Here is a 24812-nt window from a genome sequence, read left to right as displayed (position 1 = left end):
ATTCGCGTGCGCTTCCATCCACTAAGGGATGCATCCAAATATGTCACCCGGGAAAGTATGAATAATGAGATGGCAACAATATGTTGGTTGATGATGTTTTGAATTGTACAACTGCAGGCTATATGGAGTAATAACAGTATAGCAGTAGCGAACTGTAACTCTTAAACCCTCTAACATCCACTGTATTGTTTTTGACAAATAACCTCATTTTGTGCTCAAAGTAATAAAAAAAAAGCTCTTGCTAAAAATGACTCGTGGAACACTATAGTCGTACGTCATGTCGTGACTGATATCAATATTGACTGATATAAACTGATATAAATAGCTCTAGCGTTAGCTAGCTGTTTGCTATGTTAGTGTTCACCACTGAATGACCAATTTGAGTTGACTGTTAATGAGTTTGAGTCACACTCTTTCCATTAAGCCCATCAGCTTTGAAATGTGTCGGCCGGTTGTAAAAACGATATATATACGATATAAAACGATATGGTGACTCCATCAGGCCTCTCTCAAATACAAGAGCAAATCTCTTGAAACTATTCCATCTTATAAATCTTCCAGACACGGGAGTTCTGGAGACGGGGACAAGTTGACAGTAAATGAATATTGATTCTTTCCTCTCGTACTCTGCAGCTGCTTTCTGGCTGAGTGAATACACTTACAGAGTTGTCAGAGCATGGGCTGTTTAATAGGGGGTTAGCAATACACTGCTGTGGGTGTGGTTACATTGTGTTTAATAGAGAGCCGCACGGATGACATATTTTTGTAGTCAGAACGCGGAAGTCCCAGACTTCCTGGTTCTACACTGTTTCTGTCTATGGGATTTTTGAATGGGTTTTTGCCGCGATGCTTCAAATAAGGTCTCTGGGCAACGCAAGCTTAATCAAACGCGAACCAGAGTTCAGTCGGATAATCTTCACACGAGGACCACTTTCATGAGTTTTGAAGCGTAAATGCGAGCCCTAGAAGTAAAAAGCTTGTGCTAATAAGCTAATCCAGAAATACACACAGTGTCGCATAGGCTTCCACGTCACATCAGCACTCAACCTGGACTGTTGTTGATGTGTGCACTGATTACCCCGGGCTGAACGGGCTGAACCAGGTGAGGGAAAGAGAATTTTCGTGTTCGTCCTTTGAAGTGATGACGTTATTGACATATAATATCCCCGTCGACTCAACAGTGTAGTCTCATTTAGCCGTTTGCTAGCTAGCTGCCCGTTTAACAGCACGTAAAAGCTTCAAAACTCATAAAAGTGGTCCTCATGTGTGAAGATGATATTACTAAACACTGGTTCGCGTTTGATTAAGCTTGCGTTGCCCAGAGACCTTATTAGAAGCATCGCGCCAAAAACCCATTCAAAAATCGCATAGGCGAAAACAGTGAAGAACCAGGAGTGTTAGCATCGATGATTTCCGGACTCGTTCCTGCGGCTCTCTATGGGGGTTGCCTGTGGGTGTGGTTACATTGTGAGATGGCTGGTGGGTTTGAGTTGGGAGGGAGGAGGGAGGGACTGGTGGTGGAGTGAGAGAAAGTGAGAGAGGAGCCGTGTGGGAATGTGTTGAAAATGAAAGGTGTGTTTTGAGTTGTTAAAACTGTTCAAACAAAGATGCTTGAAAGAGGGGATGTCACACTTCAGACAAACAAGGGTATTTATAGTGCTGCCAACCCAAGTCATTTGCAGTATGCATTCCCTGCTGTCTTCAGTCGTGATTATACACAGTTGTTAATGTGCAGTCTGTACTGACATGAGTTTAGTTCAGTCTGTACTGACATGAGTTTAGTTCAGTCTGTACTGACATGAGTTTAGTTCAGTCTGTACTGACATGAGTTTAGTTCAGTCTGTACTGACATGAGTTTAGTTCAGTCTGTACTGACATGAGTTTAGTTCAGTCTGTACTGACATGAGTTGAGTTCAGTCTGTACTGACATGAGTTTAGTTCAGTCTGTACTGACATGAGTTTAGTTCAGTCTGTACTGACATGAGTTTAGTTCAGTCTGTACTGACATGAGTTTAGTTCAGTCTGTACTGACATGAGTTTAGTTCAGTCTGTAGTACTGACATGAGTTTAGTTCAGTCTGTACTGACATGAGTTTAGTTCAGTCTGTACTGAAATGAGTTTAGTTCAGTCTGTAGTACTGACATGAGTTTAGTTCAGTCTGTACTGACATGAGTTTAGTTCAGTCTGTACTGACATGAGTTTAGTTCAGTCTGTACTGACATGAGTTTAGTTCAGTCTGTACTGACATGAGTTTAGTTCAGTCTGTAGTACTGACATGAGTTTAGTTCAGTCTGTACTGACGTGAGTTTAGTTCAGTCTGTACTGACATGAGTTTAGTTCAGTCTGTACTGACGTGAGTTTAGTTCAGTCTGTACTGACATGAGTTTAGTTCAGTCTGTACTGACATGAGTTTAGTTCAGTCTGTACTGACATGAGTTTAGTTCAGTCTGTACTGACATGAGTTTAGTTCAGTCTGTACTGACATGAGTTTAGTTCAGTCTGTACTGACATGAGTTTAGTTCAGTCTGTACTGACATGAGTTTAGTTCAGTCTGTACTGACATGAGTTTAGTTCAGTCTGTACTGACATGAGTTTAGTTCAGTCTGTACTGACGTGAGTTTAGTTCAGTCTGTACTGACATGAGTTTAGTTCAGTCTGTAGTGACATGAGTTTAGTTCAGTCTGTACTGACATGAGTTTAGTTCAGTCTGTACTGACATGAGTTTAGTTCAGGCCGAATTCATTAGCCATGTGCTTTCATATATAGAAGGGAGTAAGTGTTTGTTTCACCTGTGCCAACACCACCTGTGTTACAGAATATCAGTGTGTTGAATGAGTCATTCACCTTTTTCAAAGCAGTCAGGTAGTAATGGTGGTGTATTTAGCTCAGATGGAGATGTCATCCATTGTCTCCCTATTGGCTACTGCAGTCTCAGGGCATCCCCAGAAAGCTGCCATTCATAATTAAGCAGTGCAAATGTTATCATACTGTCTATAGTGGATAAGCACTGTGGTCTGATGGCTATAATGCTTATTGTTAGGTCAGGTCTTATTAGACCTGACTGTTAGCTGGCCTGGCCACAATGATCTCCAAGTCAAATCCAGAACCCACCCTACCGTTAATACAAGACCCGTGAGCTGACCTGTTACCTGTGAGGTTCTAGAGGAGTTTGGATCCAGAAGCTCCTCTCCTCATCTGTATGTCATGAACACAATATTGACAAAATGACTCCATCAAGCAGCAGCTCTCTCTGCAGCCAGAGGTTGACTGGATGGTGATGGTGACGCAGTTTGTTTCTAATGCTAACGTACAGTATTATGCTATAATGACTCTAGTGTCTGTCTGTCTCTGCCTTGTCTCTGCCTACATCCAGTGTTGCTGTTAGGCATCTTCCTGTACACTCGCTGGCGGAGCTACAAGGGGCTGAAGGAGGGCGTTTACCACGTGTCAGCGCACCACGACGCCTGGGAGGACATCCGAGAGAACGTGCTCAACTACGACGAGGAGGGGGGAGGAGAGGAGGACCAGGTACAGTACACACACACACACACACACACACACACGCACGCACACACACACACGAATGGCTAAAGTGGATACAATCAATACTGTGTGTGTGTGTGTGTGTGTGTGTGTTTGGGCACGTTTTAATTAGGCCCACACACAAACATACTTATCTCCTCTCACTGCCCACGAGCACTCGAGCACAGAGAGGCCTTAAGAGCTCTCATCATATCACAGCTTTGATCCAAACAAACATGAATGTGGCTGAGAGCAGAGTGCCTCCACACACACACACACACACACACACACACACACACACACACACACACACACACACACACACACACATACACAGTTGTCACACCTTGTGACCTATAATAATGCTATATAATCCAGCAGATGCTTACAGTCTCATGTGATTGTGGAGAGGCTTGTCAGGACGCTCTCCAGAGGAATCAAACCCGCGGGCTCCACAGCCTCTCCACTCATCACATCATCCATTTTGCACGGCGACCTGCGGCTCCGTGTGTGTGTGTGTGTGTGTGTGTCTCTTCTTCCTCCTCCTCCTCCTACGCCAGCCATGTTTTTGTGTCTCCTCCGCTGCCATGGTTACGCTTTGGCTTGAATCGCATTAGCTGAAGTGATGCTTCAGGGCTGTTGGGCTTAAAAAGAAGCAAACGGACGTCCTGAAAGCCCACTGTGCCTCTGCATCCTCCTCTTTGAATCAAAAAACACACTGTCTTCTGGGCACGCGCGCACACACACACACACACACGCACACACACACACACACACACACACACACACACACACACACACACACACACACACACACACACATTTTGGTGGTGACTTGTCTGAGAAAGTAAATGGAGACAGATTGGAAGCTTAAACAGGCAGAACAGTTAAAGGAATTTGAATGGCGTGACGTGATCCTCTTTCTGCTCTCTTTGATTCTTTCCGCTCGCTTTCCATCTCACCTGGTTCTTTTCTCCCGTCTCGTCTTCTCTGTCTGTTTGCTCTTCCTCTCCTGCCATCATCATCATCATCATCATCTCCTCCCCCTCATCCTCATGCCAGCTGCCAAGAGGAAACCAGTCACTGACTTGAGTACAGAACAACTGAAGTCAGTGGTGACGGGTTCTCTCTGGAGTTGTGCCGGCAACCTCCCTGTGTGTTATATGGACAAACTTCACCTGTGTTTCACCTGGCGTGCGGGGGAGGAGATGATGACAGGATTTCCATTTTTGGGTGAACTGTCCCTTTCACCTTCTATGCTGATGCATACTTTTCCTTTGTGTCCTCTGCTTGTGTGTGTGTATGCGTATGCGTGCATGCATGTGTGTGTGTGTGTGTGTGTGTGTGTGTGTGTGTGTGTATGCGTGCATGCGTGCGTGTGTGCGTGTGTGTGTGTGTGTGTGTGTGTGTCTGCGTGCGTGTGTGTGTGTGTGTGTGTCCAGAACGCCTATGACATGGCGGAGCTGCAGAAGTCTCTCCAGCCCAGCCCGGCCCAGTCGGTGCAGTACAGCCGCTCCAGAGCCCTGCACCACCCTCCGCCCCCCCACCTCCACCTCCACCACCTCCTGCACCAGGCCGCCCCCCGGGGCCCCCTGGGCTCCTCCAGCACCCTGCCCCACCCGGCCTGCGGCCTGCGGCGGGACGTCCCGCCCGGCCGGCTGCCCGCTCAGGGCCAGGCGCGCCCCCCTCGGCGCTCCCTGTCCTTCTCCAGCCAGGACCTGGCCCGCTACCTGTGCGAGATCATCCGCGACGCCGACCGGCACCCGGACGCCGCGCCCTTCGACTCCCTGCAGGTGTACTCCACCGAGGGGGGCGGCTCGCCCGCAGGGTCCCTCAGCTCCTTCAGCTCAGCGGGGCTGGAGGGGGGGGGCGAGGGGGGGGAGGGCAGGAGGGAGGAGACGCTCGGGGAGTGGGGGCCCCGCTTCGAGAGGCTGCGGGCGCTGTACGAGCGCGCCGAGGCCAGCGACCTCTGAGCCCCGGATACTCCGATGACCATGATGAGACAGGACGCTATTAGCGGGACAGACGACCAATCAGCTGCTCGCCTGCTAACGAGGCAGGAAACAACAAGCTGAGAGAGAGAGAGAGAGAGAGAGAGAGATGCTCTTCTCTGTGTGTGTTTTGCACCCCGCCCCCTTGCCTTTTGTTGACTGACTGCTCGGATCCCCGTCAATCAAGGCGGCGTCCGACAACACAGACTGAGAAAGGAGCCGCTCCCTCTGCTGGTGACGACACAGACAACATCTACGCTGTCAGTCAGGCTGGAGGCTCAGAGCATCACTTACCTGGAGCTACTCGTGACTGAGCTCAGCTCCACTGTCAACACATCTATTCCATAAGCTGCTCTGGCTCAGTGCCAGCCCAATGCCTACAAATGTGAATGTATTGGCGCCAGACTTTGATCTACCTGAGACTTTTCGAATAACACAGAGAGACTGGAGTCTATAGACTGAGACCATTCAAATAACACAGAGAGACTGGAGTCTATAGACTGAGACCATTCAAATAACACAGAGGGACTGGAGTCTATAGACTGAGACCATTCAAATAACACAGATAGACTGGAGTCTATAGACTGAGACCATTCAAATAACACAGAGAGACTCTAGTCTATAGACTGAGACCATTCAAATAACACAGAGAGACTCTAGTCTATAGACTGAGACCATTCAAATAACACAGAGGGACTGGAGTCTATAGACTGAGACCATTCAAATAACACAGAGAGACTCTAGTCTATAGACTGAGACCATTCAAATAACACAGAGAGACTCTAGTCTATAGACTGAGACCATTCAAATAACACAGATAGACTGGAGTCTATAGACTGAGACCATTCAAATAACACAGAGGGACTGGAGTCTATAGACTGAGACCATTCAAATAACACAGAGGGACTGGAGTCTATAGACTGAGACCATTCAAATAACACAGAGGGACTGGAGTCTATAGACTGAGACCATTCAAATAACACAGAGGGACTGGAGTTTATAGACTGAGACCATTCAAATAACACAGAGGGACTGGAGTCTATAGACTGAGACCATTCAAATAACACAGAGAGATTGGAGTCTATAGACAGCGCCGTCTCTCTCGCTGCATATTGGACATACTCTGTTCTCTCTGCCTGGCTGTACACAGCTTCTTTCAATGTTTATACTGGGGGGGTGGGGGGGGGGGGTGAACTGGGGGGTGGGGTGGGGGGGTGCTTTGACTGTCATGGGGTTTGCGGGGTGAATTTGTTTCTTCTTTCTGTCCTCCACAGGGTTCAGTAATTCCGTGATGGTCGCGCGTTTCAAATTTCTGACGCTCGCCCGGGTTTGTTACACGCTGAGCTTTCTACTTCCCCCGCGCCGCGCCGTCGTCTCCATTTCATTTCCTATTCTCATTCGCTCCACAGCTTTTATAACGAGAGGAGCGAGCGAGCGGCCCGCCGGGAGGCAGGGGGAAATAGTCGCTCTGTTCCACATCCACTCGTCCTCAGGCATAACCAAACGCACCCGAGCGCCAGAGCTTGCTTGGTGGAATACAAAACTATGTCAAATCGAGGGGAGGGTGGATAAACAATACATAGATCAATTTTCTGAGCTGCGACGCCTTGATTTTCCCCCTTCGCACTCTGTGTGTGATCATTATGGGAAGACGAAGCAACAGAAAATTGCAGGGGATTATTTGAACGCCGCAATTATGATCTTAAACTGTGAATTGTGTTCACTTCCTGTCACCTGTGGATGAGCGGCAGAAGATTACAGGGTCGAGGGTGAATCAGAGAGAGAGAGAGAGAGAGAGAGAGAGAGAGAGAGAGAGAGAGAGAGTGTAACACAACTAAACTCGTGCCTGGCGAATGTGCCACTTGGTGCTTGGAGCTCAGTGGCTCCATGGGGGGGCGCTAGAGAGGGGGATGTGGGCCCCTCTCATCACGCTCCGTTGTTTTAGATTCCCTCCCTCACGCCAGCGTGGCTAAAGGGGAGGAGCGTGGCTAAAGGGGAGGAGCGTGGCTAAAGGGGAGGACCGTGGCTAAAGGGGAGGAGCGTGGCTAAAGGGGAGGAGCGTGGCTAAAGGGGAGGAGCGTGGCTAAAGGGGAGGAGCGTGGAAAACACATCAGCACTCTGATCCTAATAGGAGCCGATGGCCTGCTGTCATGCCCCCAAAAAACCAAAGGATTCCGGCACTTTGAAAAAAGTCGACAGAGTACTCGATTTCTCGCATTGCAGCTTTTCAGAAACTTGGTGATTTTGTGAAAAAGCGGAGGCAACAATTTTCTCCCCAATTGTACTCGGCCAATTCACCCCTGCTGTCCTGGTCGTTGCTCCGCCCCCTCTGCCGATCTGGGGAGAGCCGTAGACTAGCACTTCCTCCGATACACGTGCCGTCGTCGCCAGCTGCTTCTTTTCACCCGACGGTGAGGAGTTTCACCGGCAGGACGTAGCACGTGGGGGGGTCACACCACCCCCCCCCCCAAACAGGTGCCCCCCCGACCGACCAGAGGAGGCGCTAATGCAGCGACCAGGACTCATACCGCACCGGCTTCCCACCCACAGACACGGCCAATTGTGTGTCAGAACGTCTGACCAAGTCAGAAGTACCGCTGCCCGGAATTGATTGGTGGTAGGCGAGTGCTTTTACCCAGACTTTTTTTAATAGACAATGAGGATTTCCTAGAGAGAGGATGCTTTTCTCATCCCTTTGTTAGAGAGAGGGGGCGGGGCCAGGGACCCAAGTATGAAGACGCTTTAGGCACATTTCTCTCTGCAGCCAGCAGGATGCGCCACTTACTCCTCACCGCCCATTCATTTGTACCATAAAGAAAACGGCTTCTTCAATGTTGTGTTATGGGTGCTGCAGACATGTTGTGAACAATGTTGCGTTTTTACCTCATTTGTAAAAAAACAAACAAAAAAAACAGATGAATGAATTAAAAGTTTACACTTTTTTGTCAAGATGGATCAGATGTGCAGCAAAAAAAATGACTCTCTTTTTTATCGTTCAACCTGATGATGAGCTTTGAACAGCTATGTGGGTGTTTTGTATTTGTTTTGACCCCCCCCCCCCTCTCAATAAATTGTGCTGAACCATACTGCGTTTGGAAGGGAGAAACTGAGTATTCACCTTATGTAGCCCCGCCCACTTGACCCAGTTGTGTTATGACTTCCTGTTCAAAACACCATCTGTTCTACCTGGTCACTAGTACTATTCGTAGCTTTCAAGGGGCGTTACGTGCTGCCGGGGACGTCCACCTGACGGTCAAAAAACAAACTTGTTCATTCCGCTGCGAGCCGAGTCGACTAGTTTCTCACGATGTGTTTGTTCAGCCGTTTGTACACACGTCTTTGCGGCCAACATTTCATCAAAGGTAAGCTCAAGTAACGTTACAATAATGATTAAAATACCCCGTTAACGTTACTTGAGCTTACCTTTGATGAAATGTTGGCCGCAAAAACGTGTGTACTTTGATGGTAGAAAAAAAGCCATTTGCCCTCCCCAGCGACTGAACCACGTCTAATCGCACAAATCCACAACCTCCTCCTGTCTGAGTTTTCTTTCTCCGACGGGATTCTGTAAAAGCACAAGCCAGGCGTGTCTCCTCGTCGGTTAGTGCAACCGATAGCACAACAGGTATCCGGCATTTTGGCTGAACAAACACAGCGTGAGAAACTAGTCGACTCGGCGGGCAGCGGAATGAACAAGTTTTTTTTTTGACCGTCAGGTGGGCGTTCCCGGCAGCACGTACGCCCCTTGAAAGCTATGAATAGACTACTTGAAAATAAAAATAATGAATGAAAGGATGAAAGAGGGAAATAATACGGGTGCTGCACTCAGATGGATGACAAAGAGCCGGGTGACAACATTCTTTGGAGGGAAAAAAACAAAACTGAAACAATGAAAAAGGTTTATTGATCATACTGACTTTATACAGTGGTGTGTCAAAATGATCTGGCCTTGATCTTGGCAATGATTTCGAAAACAACAAATACTCCCACGGCTTAAAATATGCCACACACACTTCCCTCCATCCATAAAGTTCTCATTTTTGTTTTCTTATGGTTATGGACAAGGATCCTGCTGTAGAATAGCGAGCTGTATAACACGAGTTTAGCGGAGAAAGAAAGAGCTGCACAATAGATTTGGACAGCACAGAAGTGCGCGGTGGTGGTGACATGTCCGGAATGATGATAACACACGTTTGTATGCCTGAGAGTGAAATCATTGTATATGGAGTGTGCAAACATCATGACAGAAATGATTGATGACAAGTGATTTAGAAGACCTGCCTACTGAGGAGCAGCCTGCACACTGTTGGCCAATTAAATCACACTTGGAGCCTCCTCGGTAGAAAAGCCTCCAAATCAATTCTGATTGCGACGATGTGTGCATGTACGCATCCAACAAGTTATTTATAAACCTTTTGAACTTCATTTGGAAAATAACCCAGTTTGTTACAGTATGTTCACAAATAGGTTCTGTTTATACAGCACGGGGCTTTGATGGGAGGAGTTCACAGCCTGACTGTCGAGCTGCTCCGAACACGTGAATATCAGATGTGTGATCTTTGTTTACGACTGGGATCTACAGCACCGCTGAAGCGCACAACGTAATTGCTGTTCATTCTTTAAAGCAGCTCAAAAAAATGATCTTGGAATCAAACTTGAGATAGAATCCGAGTGTATTTCCATACGAGGCCACAGCACCAGACCCCAACCCCCCCCAAAAAAAACTTTCCAAAACCACAGCTAACGCTAACCCAATTAATAACCAAAACTGCTATTTTAACAAAGCATTGAGTTCGTTGACTCTGGTTCAGTTATGTCATGTTCATTTGGCAATTATATTTCTTCTCAGTTGCTTTGGTACATTTCTCGAATCATCTTTAACATTTGCAAAACAGTTAAGTGCATTCCTGGAAACTATTGCTACAAACCGCACCACAATGGATCACCTGCAAAAGAAAACTTGCTCAAAACCCTTAAGTTTATCTCTCCAAAGTAAACATTTGATGTCAATGAACACCAGGATGACAAGTCATTGTGTCACGGTTTACAAAGAAGTGCAGGGAGCTCCCAGAAGCAATACCGCCAAACAGAACTACTGCAAATGACAATAAATGTTTTTTGATTTTTTACTATAGTGTTCCTGACTATGGCTAAGGTTTTGATGACAATGATTGAAAATACACACGCCTGCCAGGGTGGGAATTTGTGAATGAAACATCATTTTAGGGGCAAGGCCATCTGGCCTTTAGCATCACAGTGTTTTTTTTAGGGCACAAAGGCAATTGCTCTATTGACATGAAGAGGGATTTTTCTGAAATGTGTGTTAAAATGAGCCAATGACACATCCTTTGCATAGAGCAGCTACATTAAACTGAGACCACTGATGCTTTTAAAGCAGCTGACAGTAGCAGGCTGGTAGCAGGGCACTGCCAAGGTGGCCTTAGAGATCTCAGGACATCACGGCCAGAAGGAGGGGCAACGGAGGCCATGGCCTGATGGCCCCCGTGTAATTCCCACCCTGACGCCTTCTGTACGCCATCACATCGCTTTCAAGAGTACAAAGTTACACAGAACGGTATGTGGGAGATTGATTGCAAGAGATTGGGCAGGATTCAACATGTGGATATTCTGTCCCCCACAAGGGCTATGTTCAGAGAGAAAAAGGACATCCCTGAGCAGGGTTCGATCTCAGCACGCCTGCTTCAGAGTCCTCTGTCTTAACCCCTCAGCTATTGAATTTTATGAAAATAATCTCTTGGAAGTAATATATATACTTCTGACAAAGGTTCCTACTGGAACATGTATGCAAGGTTACCTCGCTAATTCAGTTTCATGATTCCATCCAGCGATTAGATTATTTTATTTTATTTATTTTAGATCATGTATGATAATGTAAGACTTTATGTTGACTGCATGCGTGCGTAGACGGCTTATACTGTCCTCATTGTTGAAGGTTCATACTAGAACTTGCATTGCGAGCTAATTCAGTTTGATGAGTTCAATCAGTTTGATGAGTTCAACCATGAGACAGATGGGTGTATCCCATTTGGTGAAAATGTATCCTTTCCTCCGTCCTCACAGCCTTGTCTCCTTGTTGACCCAGAAACCAAAAAAGAGCTGCTTAATAGCAGATCCTGTGCCCCATCAGACAGGTCACTTAACTGCACACCAGAATCACCCATGCTGCTCTAAAAGAAACTTCTGGAATTGCTGAACTAGAAAGTTTACCACAAAGGCACTCAAAGCCTCAGTCTTCTGATCCAAAATCAGACAGCTTGTCCATTAGGCCAGGTGGTTTGACTACCAGAACAGGGTAACTTCTTATGTTTTCCACCAGAAAAAGGTTTTGTTAAGTGTCTAAGAGCCCTTAGCCTCAGTCAAACCAGCCACACCTGAACAATCACACCCAGGTGGTGCTAATTATTCTTAAAGTGGTAATCCACGACAGCTGCACTGGATAAGATCATCTCATCATGAATGGAATCCAGGCCAGCTATAGGCAGGGGTGGTCAATGCCCACTCAGACATGAGTCTTGCCCACCCAATCAAAAGGAAAATATTGCACCAAGCACAGTCAGAGAGATGACCTCCGTTTTATTAGCAGATCCTGCACCTACTATAGAAAATACTGTTTATTGCATTAGACCCACACACAGCATCTCAGAGGGAGTCACTGAACTGCTCACCAGAGTCACCCATGGTGCCAACATTTCAACATTGTGAAGCAATGTAATTAACATGTAGAACAGCACTATTAGTCGACACATAACATTGCAGATAACTAACATCACACATATAGAACAGGAAGTCCTTTAACTAACCTCCCAAAGCAAACACATCTACCCCAGAGCATGCTGGGAACTCCGCCGACAATATATTTCTTTTCACCCCTTGCATGCACGTTCCATGGTCACTTTTGAGGTCTTGGGTTTGAGTCTGTCAGTTTTAAACAGCAACAGCCAGAGGAAAGAATGAAATGCTCTGAGAAACCCCATCTTAAGAAGTCTGACCCAGTGGCTCCAAGAGTTTCATTACTGCCCAGCAGTGTTTAGCTTGTGGTTTCAAACCGCAGGTTTTGAGGTCGTGGGTTCAAGGCTCAGTCAGTTTTGAACAGTGACAGACGAAAAAGATAAAAGCTCTCAGCGAAGAGCTTTGAGTATGAAGGGGAGCTGGTGGTGCTGGTGGTGCGATGGATATGTCGACCACATAGACGTGGAAGCATGCAGATGGCTTGTTTAATTCCTGCTCCACCACCACTACGTGGAGCTTGTCATAATGTCATTCAACTTATTAAGTGTAAAAGATCCACAGCTTTTTTGGAAAGATGACATAATGAGTATGAAAGACAATGAGTTTTGGCCTGTCAGATGTGACTGGGGAGGGCATTCCAGAGGGAGGGGGCGGCTGCAGCAAGGCCCTGTCAGAGGCCCCCCTGTCACAGCTTTAGCAAAGAGATAACTGTGATGCTTGTCAAAGTGGATATAAATTATATGATCATATTCAGCCAGACAGTCAGATAAAGATTTAAAATGGTGAGCATTTTTTTTTTTTTTTTTTTACTACTGGGGGAACCTGGCCCCCCATTAACTACCGGCAATGCCAGCACTTTTTTCCCTCTCTCTCACGTTCTCTGTAATGTCTCTCAACCAGAGGAGACCCACGTTGCATTCAGGTTCAGTCGGTTAGATTGTAGGTGTTTAAATACTCCTTAAAACCCCTTTTAGCAACTAAGTTGAATTTCATCCACTAGGCATAAATATGACATTTCAATCATAAAAGTTCATAAGAAACAACATTACTGGGTCCAAGAAATTTCCAGTCGACTATTGTGGCACCTTGCTTAAAGCCTAAAGAGTAAATGTGGAATGACACCAGAGGTTTAGCTCAGGTTTAAGCAATCACCACCACCACCCCCAAAGCTGAATTTAACTGACTGTACCTGAATGCAACGTGGGTCTCCTCTGGTTGAGAGACATTACAGAGAACGTGAGAGAGAGGGAAAAAAGTGTTGGCATTGCCGGTAGTTAATGGGGGGGCCAGGGGGGCCAGGTTCCCCCAGTAGTAAAAAAAATAAATAAAAAATGCTCACCATTTTAAATCTCCATCTGACTGTCTGGCTGAATATGATCATACAATTTATATCCACTTTGACAAGCATCACAGGTATCTCTTTGCTAAAGCTGTGACAGGGGGGCCTCTGACAGGGCCTTGCTGCAGCCGCCCCCTCCTGCAACATATTGAATTTCTCCATTGGTTTTGGGTGAAAATAAATATATTGTAGGCGGAGTTCCCAGCATGCTCTGGGGTAGATGTGTTTGCTTTGGGAGGTTAGTTAAAGGACTTCCTGTTCTATATGTGTGATGTTAGTTATCTGCAATGTTATGTGTCGACTAATAGTGCTGTTCTACATGTTAATTACATTGCTTCACAATGTTGAAATGTTCGCACCACTCTGGTAAGCAGTTCAGTGACCCCCTCTGAGATGCTGTGTATGGTCTAATGCAACAATAAACAGTATTTCCAGTAGTCTTCACCAACACCGCTTCAACACTGCTCCGGTCCCTGAAGATCATCAAAGACACAAACCATCCCCACAACAGCCTGTTCTCCCTGTTACCCTCAGGGAGGAGATACAGGGTTCCAAAAGCACGCACAAATCGCTTGAGGGACAGTTTCTTCCCGCAGGCCACGAGACTCCTTAACATACACAAATAGTGTAGTAGCTGTACTGTACCGTACTGTAGCTGCTACCATTATGTATGTCTAATGTTTAATTGTATGTTTAATTAGGTATATGCTATTTGCACCTGTGCAAACAGAACGTCGAATTTAAAATGTTTAAGTACGTCTAAAGTATGCACATGACATGTGCACCTATGTGCAGTGAATATGCCACTGTCTCTGACTTGTCTTATCACTATACTGCCTTATTGCTTGTTGTGTCTCTTGTTGTTTTTGCACTCATATGCCCTGTTATATTTGTACTATGTTGTAAACGGAGTCCACAGCACCAGAATTTCACACGTGATACTTGTACTACGGAGTGACAATAAAAATCTTGAATCTTGAATCCTTCACCACGGCCCAGTAGCGGTAGTGTCGGATGCCCTCGTTCCTCCGCAGCTCCTCCAGGAACCGCTGGTCCACATAGTTATCAGGGAACGGCTGGCGCTTCCACATAACCTTCTGCCAGGGCCAGGCTGCCGTCACCTGAGAGAGATTTTGTCCGGCGTCGTCATTGGCTGGTCTATGGGCAAGAGTCGTCCAATGACATCATCACTGATTTATGACATCATGATTTTTATGACATCACTGATGATTTCACAATATATTATGCATAAAGTGGCATCATCTCTGGCATTGTCATTGTGACGTGTCCCTCTACCTCTACACTACCCGGACGCTCAGGTAAAAATGCTTTAATTAGGACTATGATTTATAATAAAACATTAAAACATTTGAATAATTACAAAATACATCAATATAAAAGGATAAAAAAAATACAAACTGAGATAGTATACACAGAGTAGAATCAGCAAGACTGGACTGGCTCACTGCTCCCTCTGGCGGTGAATCTGAAACCTGCAGGGAATCTGAAGAGAAACCACAACTCCATAATGTGAAAGCACTCTTCTACAAATTGGAGGGGAGAGGAATTAGAAAATATTCCTTCATTTACACAAAACTAAACTGGAGTCAGAGCCTGTTTTGATTGCTTCCATTGACTTTGTTGGCCTGGTGACTGATGTTTTGAGGTCCTCCTGCAGTTTAACTAGTTTGTTCGTACTTCTAATCAATCACCATCCCAGCTCGCTCCTGTGTCTCTAAGACCAGCAGGTGGCACTGTTTCCTCATTTCTCTGAGTCCACTGTGCTACTTTCAGCAGCATTCAGCAGGTCAACAGAAGAGAAATCCTTCCATTTACTTTTCTTGAATCATGTGTTTCTTCGTTCCTGCTTTCCCCATTGAGCAACATTTGTTTTTTTAAACATGCATTTATCCATTGTTGAATGATACGATACCGTTATTTAATTTGTAATCAATTATTTGTTCATTAGCCTGATTCCTGTGTGGTGCTGATGGATACCTCCTTTTATCGATCAAATAAAAAAGTGCCCTGAGAACAAATGATTTGGCCTCTGTACTGTTTATGGTCAGATGTGGGCCAGGGGCCACGGACATTTTTGAGATTTTGATCGGCTGGGAACCGCTGGTCTAGGTCATAATATCACTGTATGTTCATCACAGCCACAAATATCAGAATATGTGAGATGATTGGCAGAGCTCCTACACGGTTTCCATTTTAAAATTCAATATTTTCCCCAAACCGTTCTTCACTGGATGTGATTTTGGTGCAGGGGATTTGATATATTGATTTTCATTGTAACTGCTATAATTTGTTGTTGCTGTTTGACGATTGGTTTGTTTTTTATGCTTCTACTGGCTGCTTCACAAATTGCTCCTCGGGGATAATAAAGACTAGCTTGAAACTTGATAATGCATTCTGACAGCAGCTGGGTAATAAGAGCATCCCTCTATCTGAACATTATTCTTCACAACAACAACAACAACAACAACTGTGTACTCAAAGTGGATCGGACCTGAAGCACAACATTTTCCATACTTTTCCAGACATTTTTTCAAATTCCCCATTCAAGACCTGGAAATTATCAAATTCATTTTTAATACTTTTCCAGACCTGTGTAGGAACCCTAACATTTTGACCAGGGGTGCCCAAATTCTTTCCCATGAAGGGCCAAAACTCAATCTGGGTGGAGGGCCGAGGGCCAAAAATAAACGTTGTGGAATTACATTAAAATGTATTGTGTTTTATAGAAAATGAACATTCTAAATCTAAAATAACATTTCAATATAATATATAATATTAATAATTGTAATAATTTGCAATTGGTTATATATATTTAAAAAAAACATCTGCATTTGTGGGGAGCTTAAACATTTAATCAGTAAACACCCAGTTAAAAACAGTTGTATTTTCCACCTCTGTAATCAAGAGAGAAATTTGACTTAATTCACAACTTGAAAAATCCTCAAGGTACTTTGAAAATCAGCTTTATTGTCCATCTTTTGTAAACAATTTGCCATGACAATTTGCAGGTATGCAATCTCAGGAGTGAACACAGTAGTATCCGCAGCCACATTCAGACACTGTTTCACAAAGTCACCACATGAAAAAGCTCGTCCACCCTTTGCAATCAGTGCAGATATCTGATAACTTACCCGAGTTGCATTCTGGATAAAAAATCGGGAAAAAAAACAAAAACAAAAAAACAAAACAAAAAAACATTTTTTTTCCCAAATCCGTGGCGGGCCAAAACAAACAAGTTTGGCCCGCGGGCCCCAAATTGGTCAGCACTGATTTTGACCACTGGATTTCCATGACTTTTCAATGACTTTAAACCACATTTCCATGACCAAACATTTTGTGAAGTCTTCCGTCTATACTGTATAAATGAAAAAGCGAGTTACAACATTCTAACTTTAAAATGTAACTAACAGATTATAATAATTGAAAAACTAACATGGCCAGTTACGTAGTACTAGGGCTGCAACTAATTGTGAATTCATCTGTTGATTATTTTCTCTATTTTCTATTAGTTGTTTGGTATATAAAATGTCCCAATATGTTGATCAGTTTTCCCCCAAAGCCCAAAATGACAGCCTCAATATGGACAAAATCACTTTCACAAAATATACTTACACAAAGAGATGTTTGATCATCATTAGTAATGACTGAGTGGGTAAAGGCATATGATAAAACAGCTAGAACAGTCTGATAGGTTCAGAAAATTACATCACTTTAATTCAGCCTTTAAAACCAGGAAAAGACAATATCACCATTACCATAGCCAAAATCTAAGAGACAATATCAAATCATACAAAACTAAACGTTACATTTCAGTTTTACGACAAACTGTGACTTTCAACTTGCAAAGTCAAATGGGATAAAAAAAAATTGTCTTTCGTCGTTCAACACCACTCATTATTTTTTTCGACGCTGGTTCGTATGCTGAAGCAGGAAGTAGGCGTGACTTTGGCTGAGCACTGAAGGGATACACACAGATGGACAAAATAACAAACACCACAAGGCCTTCACAAAGGCAGCTATTTATTTTCCTACATCTGGAGGAGTTAAAGCATGGAGGAAGTTTGGTTTTGGCCTGCCACGGATTTGAGAAGCTCAAAAAAAGAAAAGGAAAAAGACTAGGCGAGGCTAGTTGAGCCATACATTGCTGCTGCTCAACTATATTTCTCCTCTTCTCCAACTTGAAAACCGTCCTCCTCATCTCCAAACTCAAAACCTTCCTCCTCATCTCCAACCTCAAAACCTTCCTGCTCCTCCTCATCTCCAACCTCAGAACCTTCCTCCTCCTTCTCACCTGCAACCTCAGAACCTGCCTTCTTTCCAACCTCAGAACCTTCCTCCCCATCTCCAACCTCAGAAGCGGCCTTCTTTCCAACCTCAGAACCTGCCTCATCTCCAACCTCAAAACCCCCCTCCGCATCTCCAAGCTCAAAACCCCCCACCTCATCTCCAAGCTCAAAACCCTCCTCCTCATCTCCCAGCTCAAAACCTTCCTCCTTCTCACCTCCAACCTCAAAACCTGCCTTCTTTCCAACCTCAGAACCTTCCTCCTCATCTCCAACCTCAAAACCTTCCTCCTTTTTCTCCCCTCCAACCTCAAAACGTGCCTTCTTTTCAACCTCAGAACCTGCGTCATCTCCAACCTCAAAACCCTCCTCCTCATCTCCAACCTCAAAACCCTCCTCCTCATCTCCAACCTCAAAACCTTCCTCCTCATCTCCAACCTCAAACCCTTCCTCCTCATCTCCAACCTCAAAACCTTCCTCCTCATCTCCAACCTCAAAACCTTCCTCCTCATCTCCAACCTCAAAACCTTCCTCCTCATCTCCAACCTCAAAACCTTCCTCCGGCTCGTCCTCAGTAAGCTCCGCCTCGGACACGTCCATCACTGCAGAGTCCTCAGAGTCCTGTTCGTCTTGGCTAGCGGTGAAAGGGTCCTTGCCCTTGAGGTAGCGCTTCAGCTTCTTGGCAACGGGTTTTGGGTTAAGGATGCCGCGAACCACCGGCAAGCTGGCCTTCCTCGAGCGTACCTGCCAGCCCTTGCGGTTCGTGCTGTCGTCAGCAGATTTGAGGTGTTCCTGAATCATAACATTGTTCATGGGAAAGAATACGCCACACGCTGCACAGTTGGCCGCCTCCACTTTGCTCATGGAGTGCTCCATGAGCAGTGCTCCCCATCTGATTCAGGTTTCCTCTCAGTAGTCGTCTTTGGTTTCCTGAAATCACCTCTGCCGCCGCCACCACGATAACCACGGCTACCGCCGCGTCCGGATCTGTGGAAACCTCGGGAAGAGGTGCGAGAGGAAGGGCCCGAGTCGAATGACCTGTCACCATAGCTGCGTTTCATTCCTCTGTGTGACTGTGTGAGCGTTCTGCCTGCGGATGAGAACAAGGGTGGGTAATAATAACAACACAGTAATGCACATGAGTAAAAAATAATTTTATTAAGGAACGATTACTTTTCACGTTCCCTTTTTCACGTTCCGAGCTTTCGACCAGACGACTGTGACGGGTGGGAGCTCTAACCCGGAAAAAATATCATCACCAGCACAGAATTCGGATCAAATGAGGCATTTATGAGCAGCATCGAGCTTTCAAACCCCTCCGTCGAGAAGCAATGAACCCTTCTGCTCTAGTAGGTGGCTTGGAAATGTTTCTGTGACACTTGTAAATACGTGCGTATCGCTGATTTAGACAACCTTCCACTTTGAAAACCTCTGATCAGGCCCTTTGTTTGTGAATTATCCTACCTGCTCTACTTCATAAATAAAACAGATTGATGAACAAGTGCTGTCTCAGTGTCTCTACTCACCTCTGTTATTTGAATGGTCTCAGTCTATAGACTCCAGTCCCTCTGTGTTATTTGAATGGTCTCAGTCTATAGACTCCAGTCCCTCTGTGTTATTTGAATGGTCTCAGTCTATAGACTCCAGTCTCTCTGTGTTATTTGAATGGTCTCAGTCTATAGACTCCAGTCTCTCTGTGTTATTTGAAAAGTCTCAGGTAGATCAAAGTCTGGCGCCAATACGTTCACATTTGTAGGCATTGTGCTGGCACTGAGCCAGATCAGCTTATGGAATAGATGTGTTGACAGTGGAGCTGAGCTCAGTCACGAGTAGCTCCAGCTAAGTGATGCTCTGAGCCTCCAGCCTGACTGACAGCGTAGATGTTGTCTGTGTCGTCACCAGCAGAGGGAGCGGCTCCTTTCTCAGTCTGTGTGTCGGGCCGCCGCCTTGATTGACGGGGATCCGTCATTGGGTAAATAGAGCACCCGCTGCGCCGAGCAGTCAGTCAACAAAAGGCGAGGGGGCGGGGTGCAAAACACACACAGGGCAGAGCATCTCTCTCTCTCTCTCTCTCTCTCTCTCTCTCTCTCTCGCTCAGCCTGTTCTTTTCCTGCCTCGTTAGCAGGTGAGCAGCTGATTGGTCGTCTGTCCCGCTAATAGCGTCCCGTCTCATCATCGTCATCGAGTATCCGGGGTTCAGAGGTCGCTGGCCTCGGCGCGCTCGTACAGCGCCCGCAGCTTCTCGAAGCGGGGCCCCCACTCCCCGAGTGTCTCCTCCCTCCTGCCCTCCCCGCCCCCGCCCCCCTCGCCCCCCCCCTCCAGCCCCGCTGAGCTGAAGGAGCTGAGGGACCCTGCGGGCGAGCCGCCCCCCTCGGTGGAGTACACCTGCAGGGAGTCGAAGGGCGCGGCGTCCGGGTGCCGGTCGGCGTCGCGGATGATCTCGCACAGGTAGCGGGCCAGGTCCTGGCTGGAGAAGGACAGGGAGCGCCGAGGGGGGCGCGCCTGGCCCTGAGCGGGCAGCCGGCCGGGCGGGACGTCCCGCCGCAGGCCGGAGGCCGGGTGGGGCAGGGTGCTGGAGGAGGAGCCCAGGGGGCCCGGGGGGGCGGCCTGGTGCAGGAGGTGGTGGAGGTGGAGGTGGGGGGGCGGAGGGTGGTGCAGGGCTCTGGAGCGGCTGTACTGCACCGACTGGGCCGGGCTGAGCTGGAGAGACTTCTGCAGCTCCGCCATGTCGTAGGCGTTCTGGACACACACACACACACACGCACGCAAACACACACACGCACACGCACACACACACACACACACACACACACACACACACACACATACATGCACGCATACACACACACACACACACACACACACACACACACACACACACACACACACACACACACACATGCACGCATACACACACACAAGCAGAGGACACAAAGGAAAAGTATGCGTCAGCATAGAAAGCGAAAGGGACAGTTCACCCAAAAATGGAAATCCTGTCATCATCTCCTCCCACGCACGCCAGGTGAAACACAGGTGAAGTGTGTCCATATAACACACAGGGAGGTTGCCGGCACAACTCCAGAGAGAACCTGACACTGACTTCAGTTGTTCTGTACTCAAGTCAGTGACTGGTTTCCTCTTGGCAGCTGGCATGAGGATGAGATGATGATGATGATGGCAGGAGAGGAAGAGCAAACAGACAGAGAAGACGAGACGGGAGAAAAGAACCAGGTGAGATGGAAAGCGAGCGGAAAGAATCAAAGAGAGCAGAAAGAGGATCAAGTCACGCCATTCAAATTCCTTTAACTGTTCTGCCTGTTTAAGCTTCCAATCTGTCTCCATTTACTGTCTCAGACAAGTCACCACCAAAATGTGTGTGTGTGTGTGTGTGTGTGTGTGTGTGTGTGTGTGTGTGTGTGTGTGTGTGTGTGCGTGCGTGCGTGCGTGTGTGTGTGTGTGTGTGTGTGTGTGTGTGTGTGTGCGCGCGCATGTGTGCGTGGCTCAGAAGACTCAGAAGAAGTGTTTTTCGATTCAAAGAGGAGGATGCAGAGGCACAGTGGGCTTTCAGGACGTCCGTTTGCTTCTTTTTAAGCCCAACAGCCCTGAAGCATCACTTCAGCTAATGCGATTCAAGCCAAAGCGTAACCATGGCAGCGGAGGAGACACAAAAACATGGCTGGCGTAGGAGGAGGAGGAAGAAGAAGAGACACACACACACACACACACACACGGAGCCGCAGGTCGCCGCGCAAAATGGATGATGTGATGAGTGGAGAGGCTGTGGAGCCCGCGGGTTTGATTCCTCTGGAGAGCGTCCTGACAAGCCTCTCCACAATCACATGAGACTATAAGCATCTGCTGGATTATATGGCATTATTATAGGTCACAAGGTGTGACAACTGTGTCTGTGTGTGTGTCTATTGCTATGTGTGTGTGTGTGTGTGTATGTGTGTGTGTGTGTGTGTGTGTGTGTGTCTATTTCTATATGTGTGTGTGTGTGTGTGTGTGTGTGTGTGTGTGTGTGTGTGTGTGTGTGTGTGTGTGTGTGTGTGTGTGTGTGCGTGTGCATGCGTGTGTGTGTGTGTGTGTGGAGGCACTCTGCTCTCAGCCACATTAATGTTTGTTTGGATCAAAGCTGTGATATGATGAGAGCTCTTAAGGCCTCTCTGTGCTCGAGTGCTCGTGGGCAGTGAGAGGAGATAAGTATGTTTGTGTGTGGGCCTAATTAAAACGTGCCCAAACACACACACACACACACACACACACACACACACACACACACACACACAGTATTGATTGTATCCACTTTAGCCATTCGTGTGTGTGTGTGTGTGTGCGTGTGTGTGTGTGCGCGCCTGTGTGTGTACTGTACCTGGTCCTCCTCGCCTCCCCCCTCCTCGTCGTAGTTGAGCACGTTCTCTCGGATGTCCTCCCAGCCGTCGTGGTGCGCTGACACGTGGTAAACGCCCTCCTTCAGCCCCTTGTAGCTCCGCCAGCGAGTGTACAGGAAGATGCCTAACAGCAACACTGGATGTAGGCAGAGACAAGGCAGAGACAGACAGACAGACAGACAGTAGAGTCATTATAGCATAATACTGTACGTTAGCATTAGAAACAAACTGCGTCACCATCACCATCCAGTCAACCTCTGGCGCAAGAGAGAGCTGCTGCTCGATGGAGTCATTTTGTCAATATTGTGTTCATGACATACAGATGGGGGAGGAGCTTCTGGATCCAAACTCCTCCATAGAGAGGCAAAGTGACCGCTTACTTCCTGCTTCAGCACTGTACCAGAGATTTTCATCCGCCATTTATTTTCCCATAGACATTTCGTAAAATGCTTATAAAAATAGTTTTACTGGTTCAAACCAAACGGTACAGATATATTTAGAAACAGGAGAGATCGCATAACATTTCACTGGGACAAAAACGTTAAAAAATGCGGGTTTATAGAAAATATTTTTTCAATGTTTTTTTTTGTTTTGGTCCGAGTGAAATGTTCTATGGTCTCTCCCGATTATAGCGTCAGCTGAACCGTTTGGTTCGACGAAGTAAAACTATTTTATAAGCCTTTTACGAAATGTCTATGGGAAAATAAATAGCGGATGAAAATCTCTGGTACAGTGCTGAAGCAGGAAGTGACGTTCCACTTTGCCTCTCTATAACCTCACAGGTAACAGGTCAGGTCAGGTCACGGGTCTTATATTAACGGTAGGGTGGGTTCTGGATTTGACTTGGAGATCATTGTGGCCAGGCCAGGTAACAGTCAGGTCTAATAAGACCTGACCTGACCTAACATAATAAGCATTATAGTCATCAGACAACAGTGCTTATCCACTATTAGACAGCATGATAACATTTGCACTGCTTACTTATGAATGGCAGCTTTCTGGGGATGCCCTGAGACTGCAGTAGCCAATAGGGAGACAATGGATGACATCTCCATCTGAGCTAAATACACTTTACTACCTGACTGCTTTGAAAAAGGTGAATGACTCTCATTCAACACACTGATATTCTATAACACAGGTGGTGTTGACACAGGTGTTATAGCCCATAAGGAATGTATGAGAGAAAAGGAGGAAGAATAAGTGATCAAAGATCAAAATAGAGAACATTATGCTTTCACATCATCCAATGTGGGACAAAAATGTAAACAAACACTTACTCCCTTCTATGAAAGCACATGGCTAATGAATTGGGCCTGAACTAAACTCATGTCAGTACAGAGTACAGACTGAACTAAACTCATGTCAGTACAGACTGAACTAAACTCATGTCAGTACAGACTGAACTAAACTCATGTCAGTACAGACTGAACTAAACTCATGTCAGTACAGACTGAACTAAACTCATGACAGTACAGACTGAACTAAACTCATGTCAGTACAGACTGAACTAAACTCATGTCAGTACAGACTGAATTAAACTCATGTCAGTACAGACTGAACTCAACTCATGTCAGTACAGACTGAACTAAACTCATGTCAGTACAGACTGAACTAAACTCATGTCAGTACAGACTGTACTAAACTCATGTCAGTACAGACTGAACTAAACTCATGTCAGTACAGACTGAACTAAACTCATGTCAGTACAGACTGAACTAAACTCATGTCAGTACAGACTGAACTAAACTCATGTCAGTACAGACTGAACTAAACTCATGTCAGTACAGACTGAACTAAACTCATGTCAGTACAGACTGAACTAAACTCATGTCAGTACAGACTGAACTAAACTCATGTCAGTACAGACTGCACATTAACAACTGTGTATAATCACGACTGAAGACAGCAGGGAATGCATACTGCAAATGAGTTGGGTTGGCAGCACTATAAATACCCTTGTTTGTCTGAAGTGTGACATCCCCTCTTTCAAGCATCTTTGTTTTAACAGTTTTAACAACTCAAAACACACCTTTCATTTTCAACACATTCCCACACGGCTCCTCTCTCACTTTCTCTCACTCCACCAGTCCCTCCCTCCTCCCTCCCAACTCAAACCCACCAGCCATCTCACAATGTAACCACACCCACAGCAACCCCCATAGAGAGCCGCAGGAACGAGTCCGGAAATCATCGATGCTAACACTCCTGGTTCTTCACTGTTTTCGCCTATGCGATTTTTGAATGGGTTTTTGGCGCGATGCTTCTAATAAGGTCTCTGGGCAACGCAAGCTTAATCAAACGCGAACCAGTGTTTAGTAATATCATCTTCACACATGAGGACCACTTTTATGAGTTTTGAAGCTTTTACGTGCTGTTAAACGGGCAGCTAGCTAGCAAACGGCTAAATGAGACTACACTGTTGAGTCGACGGGGATATTATATGTCAATAACGTCATCACTTCAAAGGACGAACACGAAAATTCTCTTTCCCTCACCTGGTTCAGCCCGTTCAGCC

General features: G+C 46.2%; 3 protein-coding genes across 3 annotated transcripts in view; 2 read left to right on the top strand and 1 right to left on the bottom strand.

Moving 5' to 3' along the window:
• The window catches only part of LOC310799570 (neural-cadherin-like), a gene marked incomplete at both ends in the record, with an annotated part of 319707 nt that extends 314212 nt beyond the window's left edge, over positions 1-5495 (top strand). Inside the window, 2 exons of the mRNA XM_083662160.1 lie at positions 3374-3528; positions 4965-5495. Coding sequence (XP_083518286.1) covers positions 3374-3528; positions 4965-5495 — 686 coding nt within the window. The remainder of the gene's footprint in view (positions 1-3373; positions 3529-4964) is intronic.
• Positions 1-24812, top strand: part of LOC310799721 (E3 ubiquitin-protein ligase TRIM47-like) — a 495544-nt gene that overhangs the window by 279190 nt on the left and 191542 nt on the right. The gene's annotated exons all lie outside the window — the stretch shown is intronic.
• The window catches only part of LOC310799569 (putative neural-cadherin 2), a gene marked incomplete at both ends in the record, with an annotated part of 132344 nt that continues 127634 nt past the window's right edge, over positions 20103-24812 (bottom strand). Inside the window, 2 exons of the mRNA XM_083662159.1 lie at positions 20103-20645; positions 22279-22433. Coding sequence (XP_083518285.1) covers positions 20103-20645; positions 22279-22433 — 698 coding nt within the window. The remainder of the gene's footprint in view (positions 20646-22278; positions 22434-24812) is intronic.

The sequence above is a fragment of the Poromitra crassiceps genome, assembly GCF_964638095.1.
Source record: "Poromitra crassiceps genome assembly, chromosome: 28".
In the NCBI taxonomy this organism is placed as follows: domain Eukaryota; kingdom Metazoa; phylum Chordata; class Actinopteri; order Beryciformes; family Melamphaidae; genus Poromitra; species Poromitra crassiceps.
The sequence above is the reverse complement of the archived record's forward strand: the minus strand, read 5'-3'. Positions and strand labels throughout refer to the sequence as shown.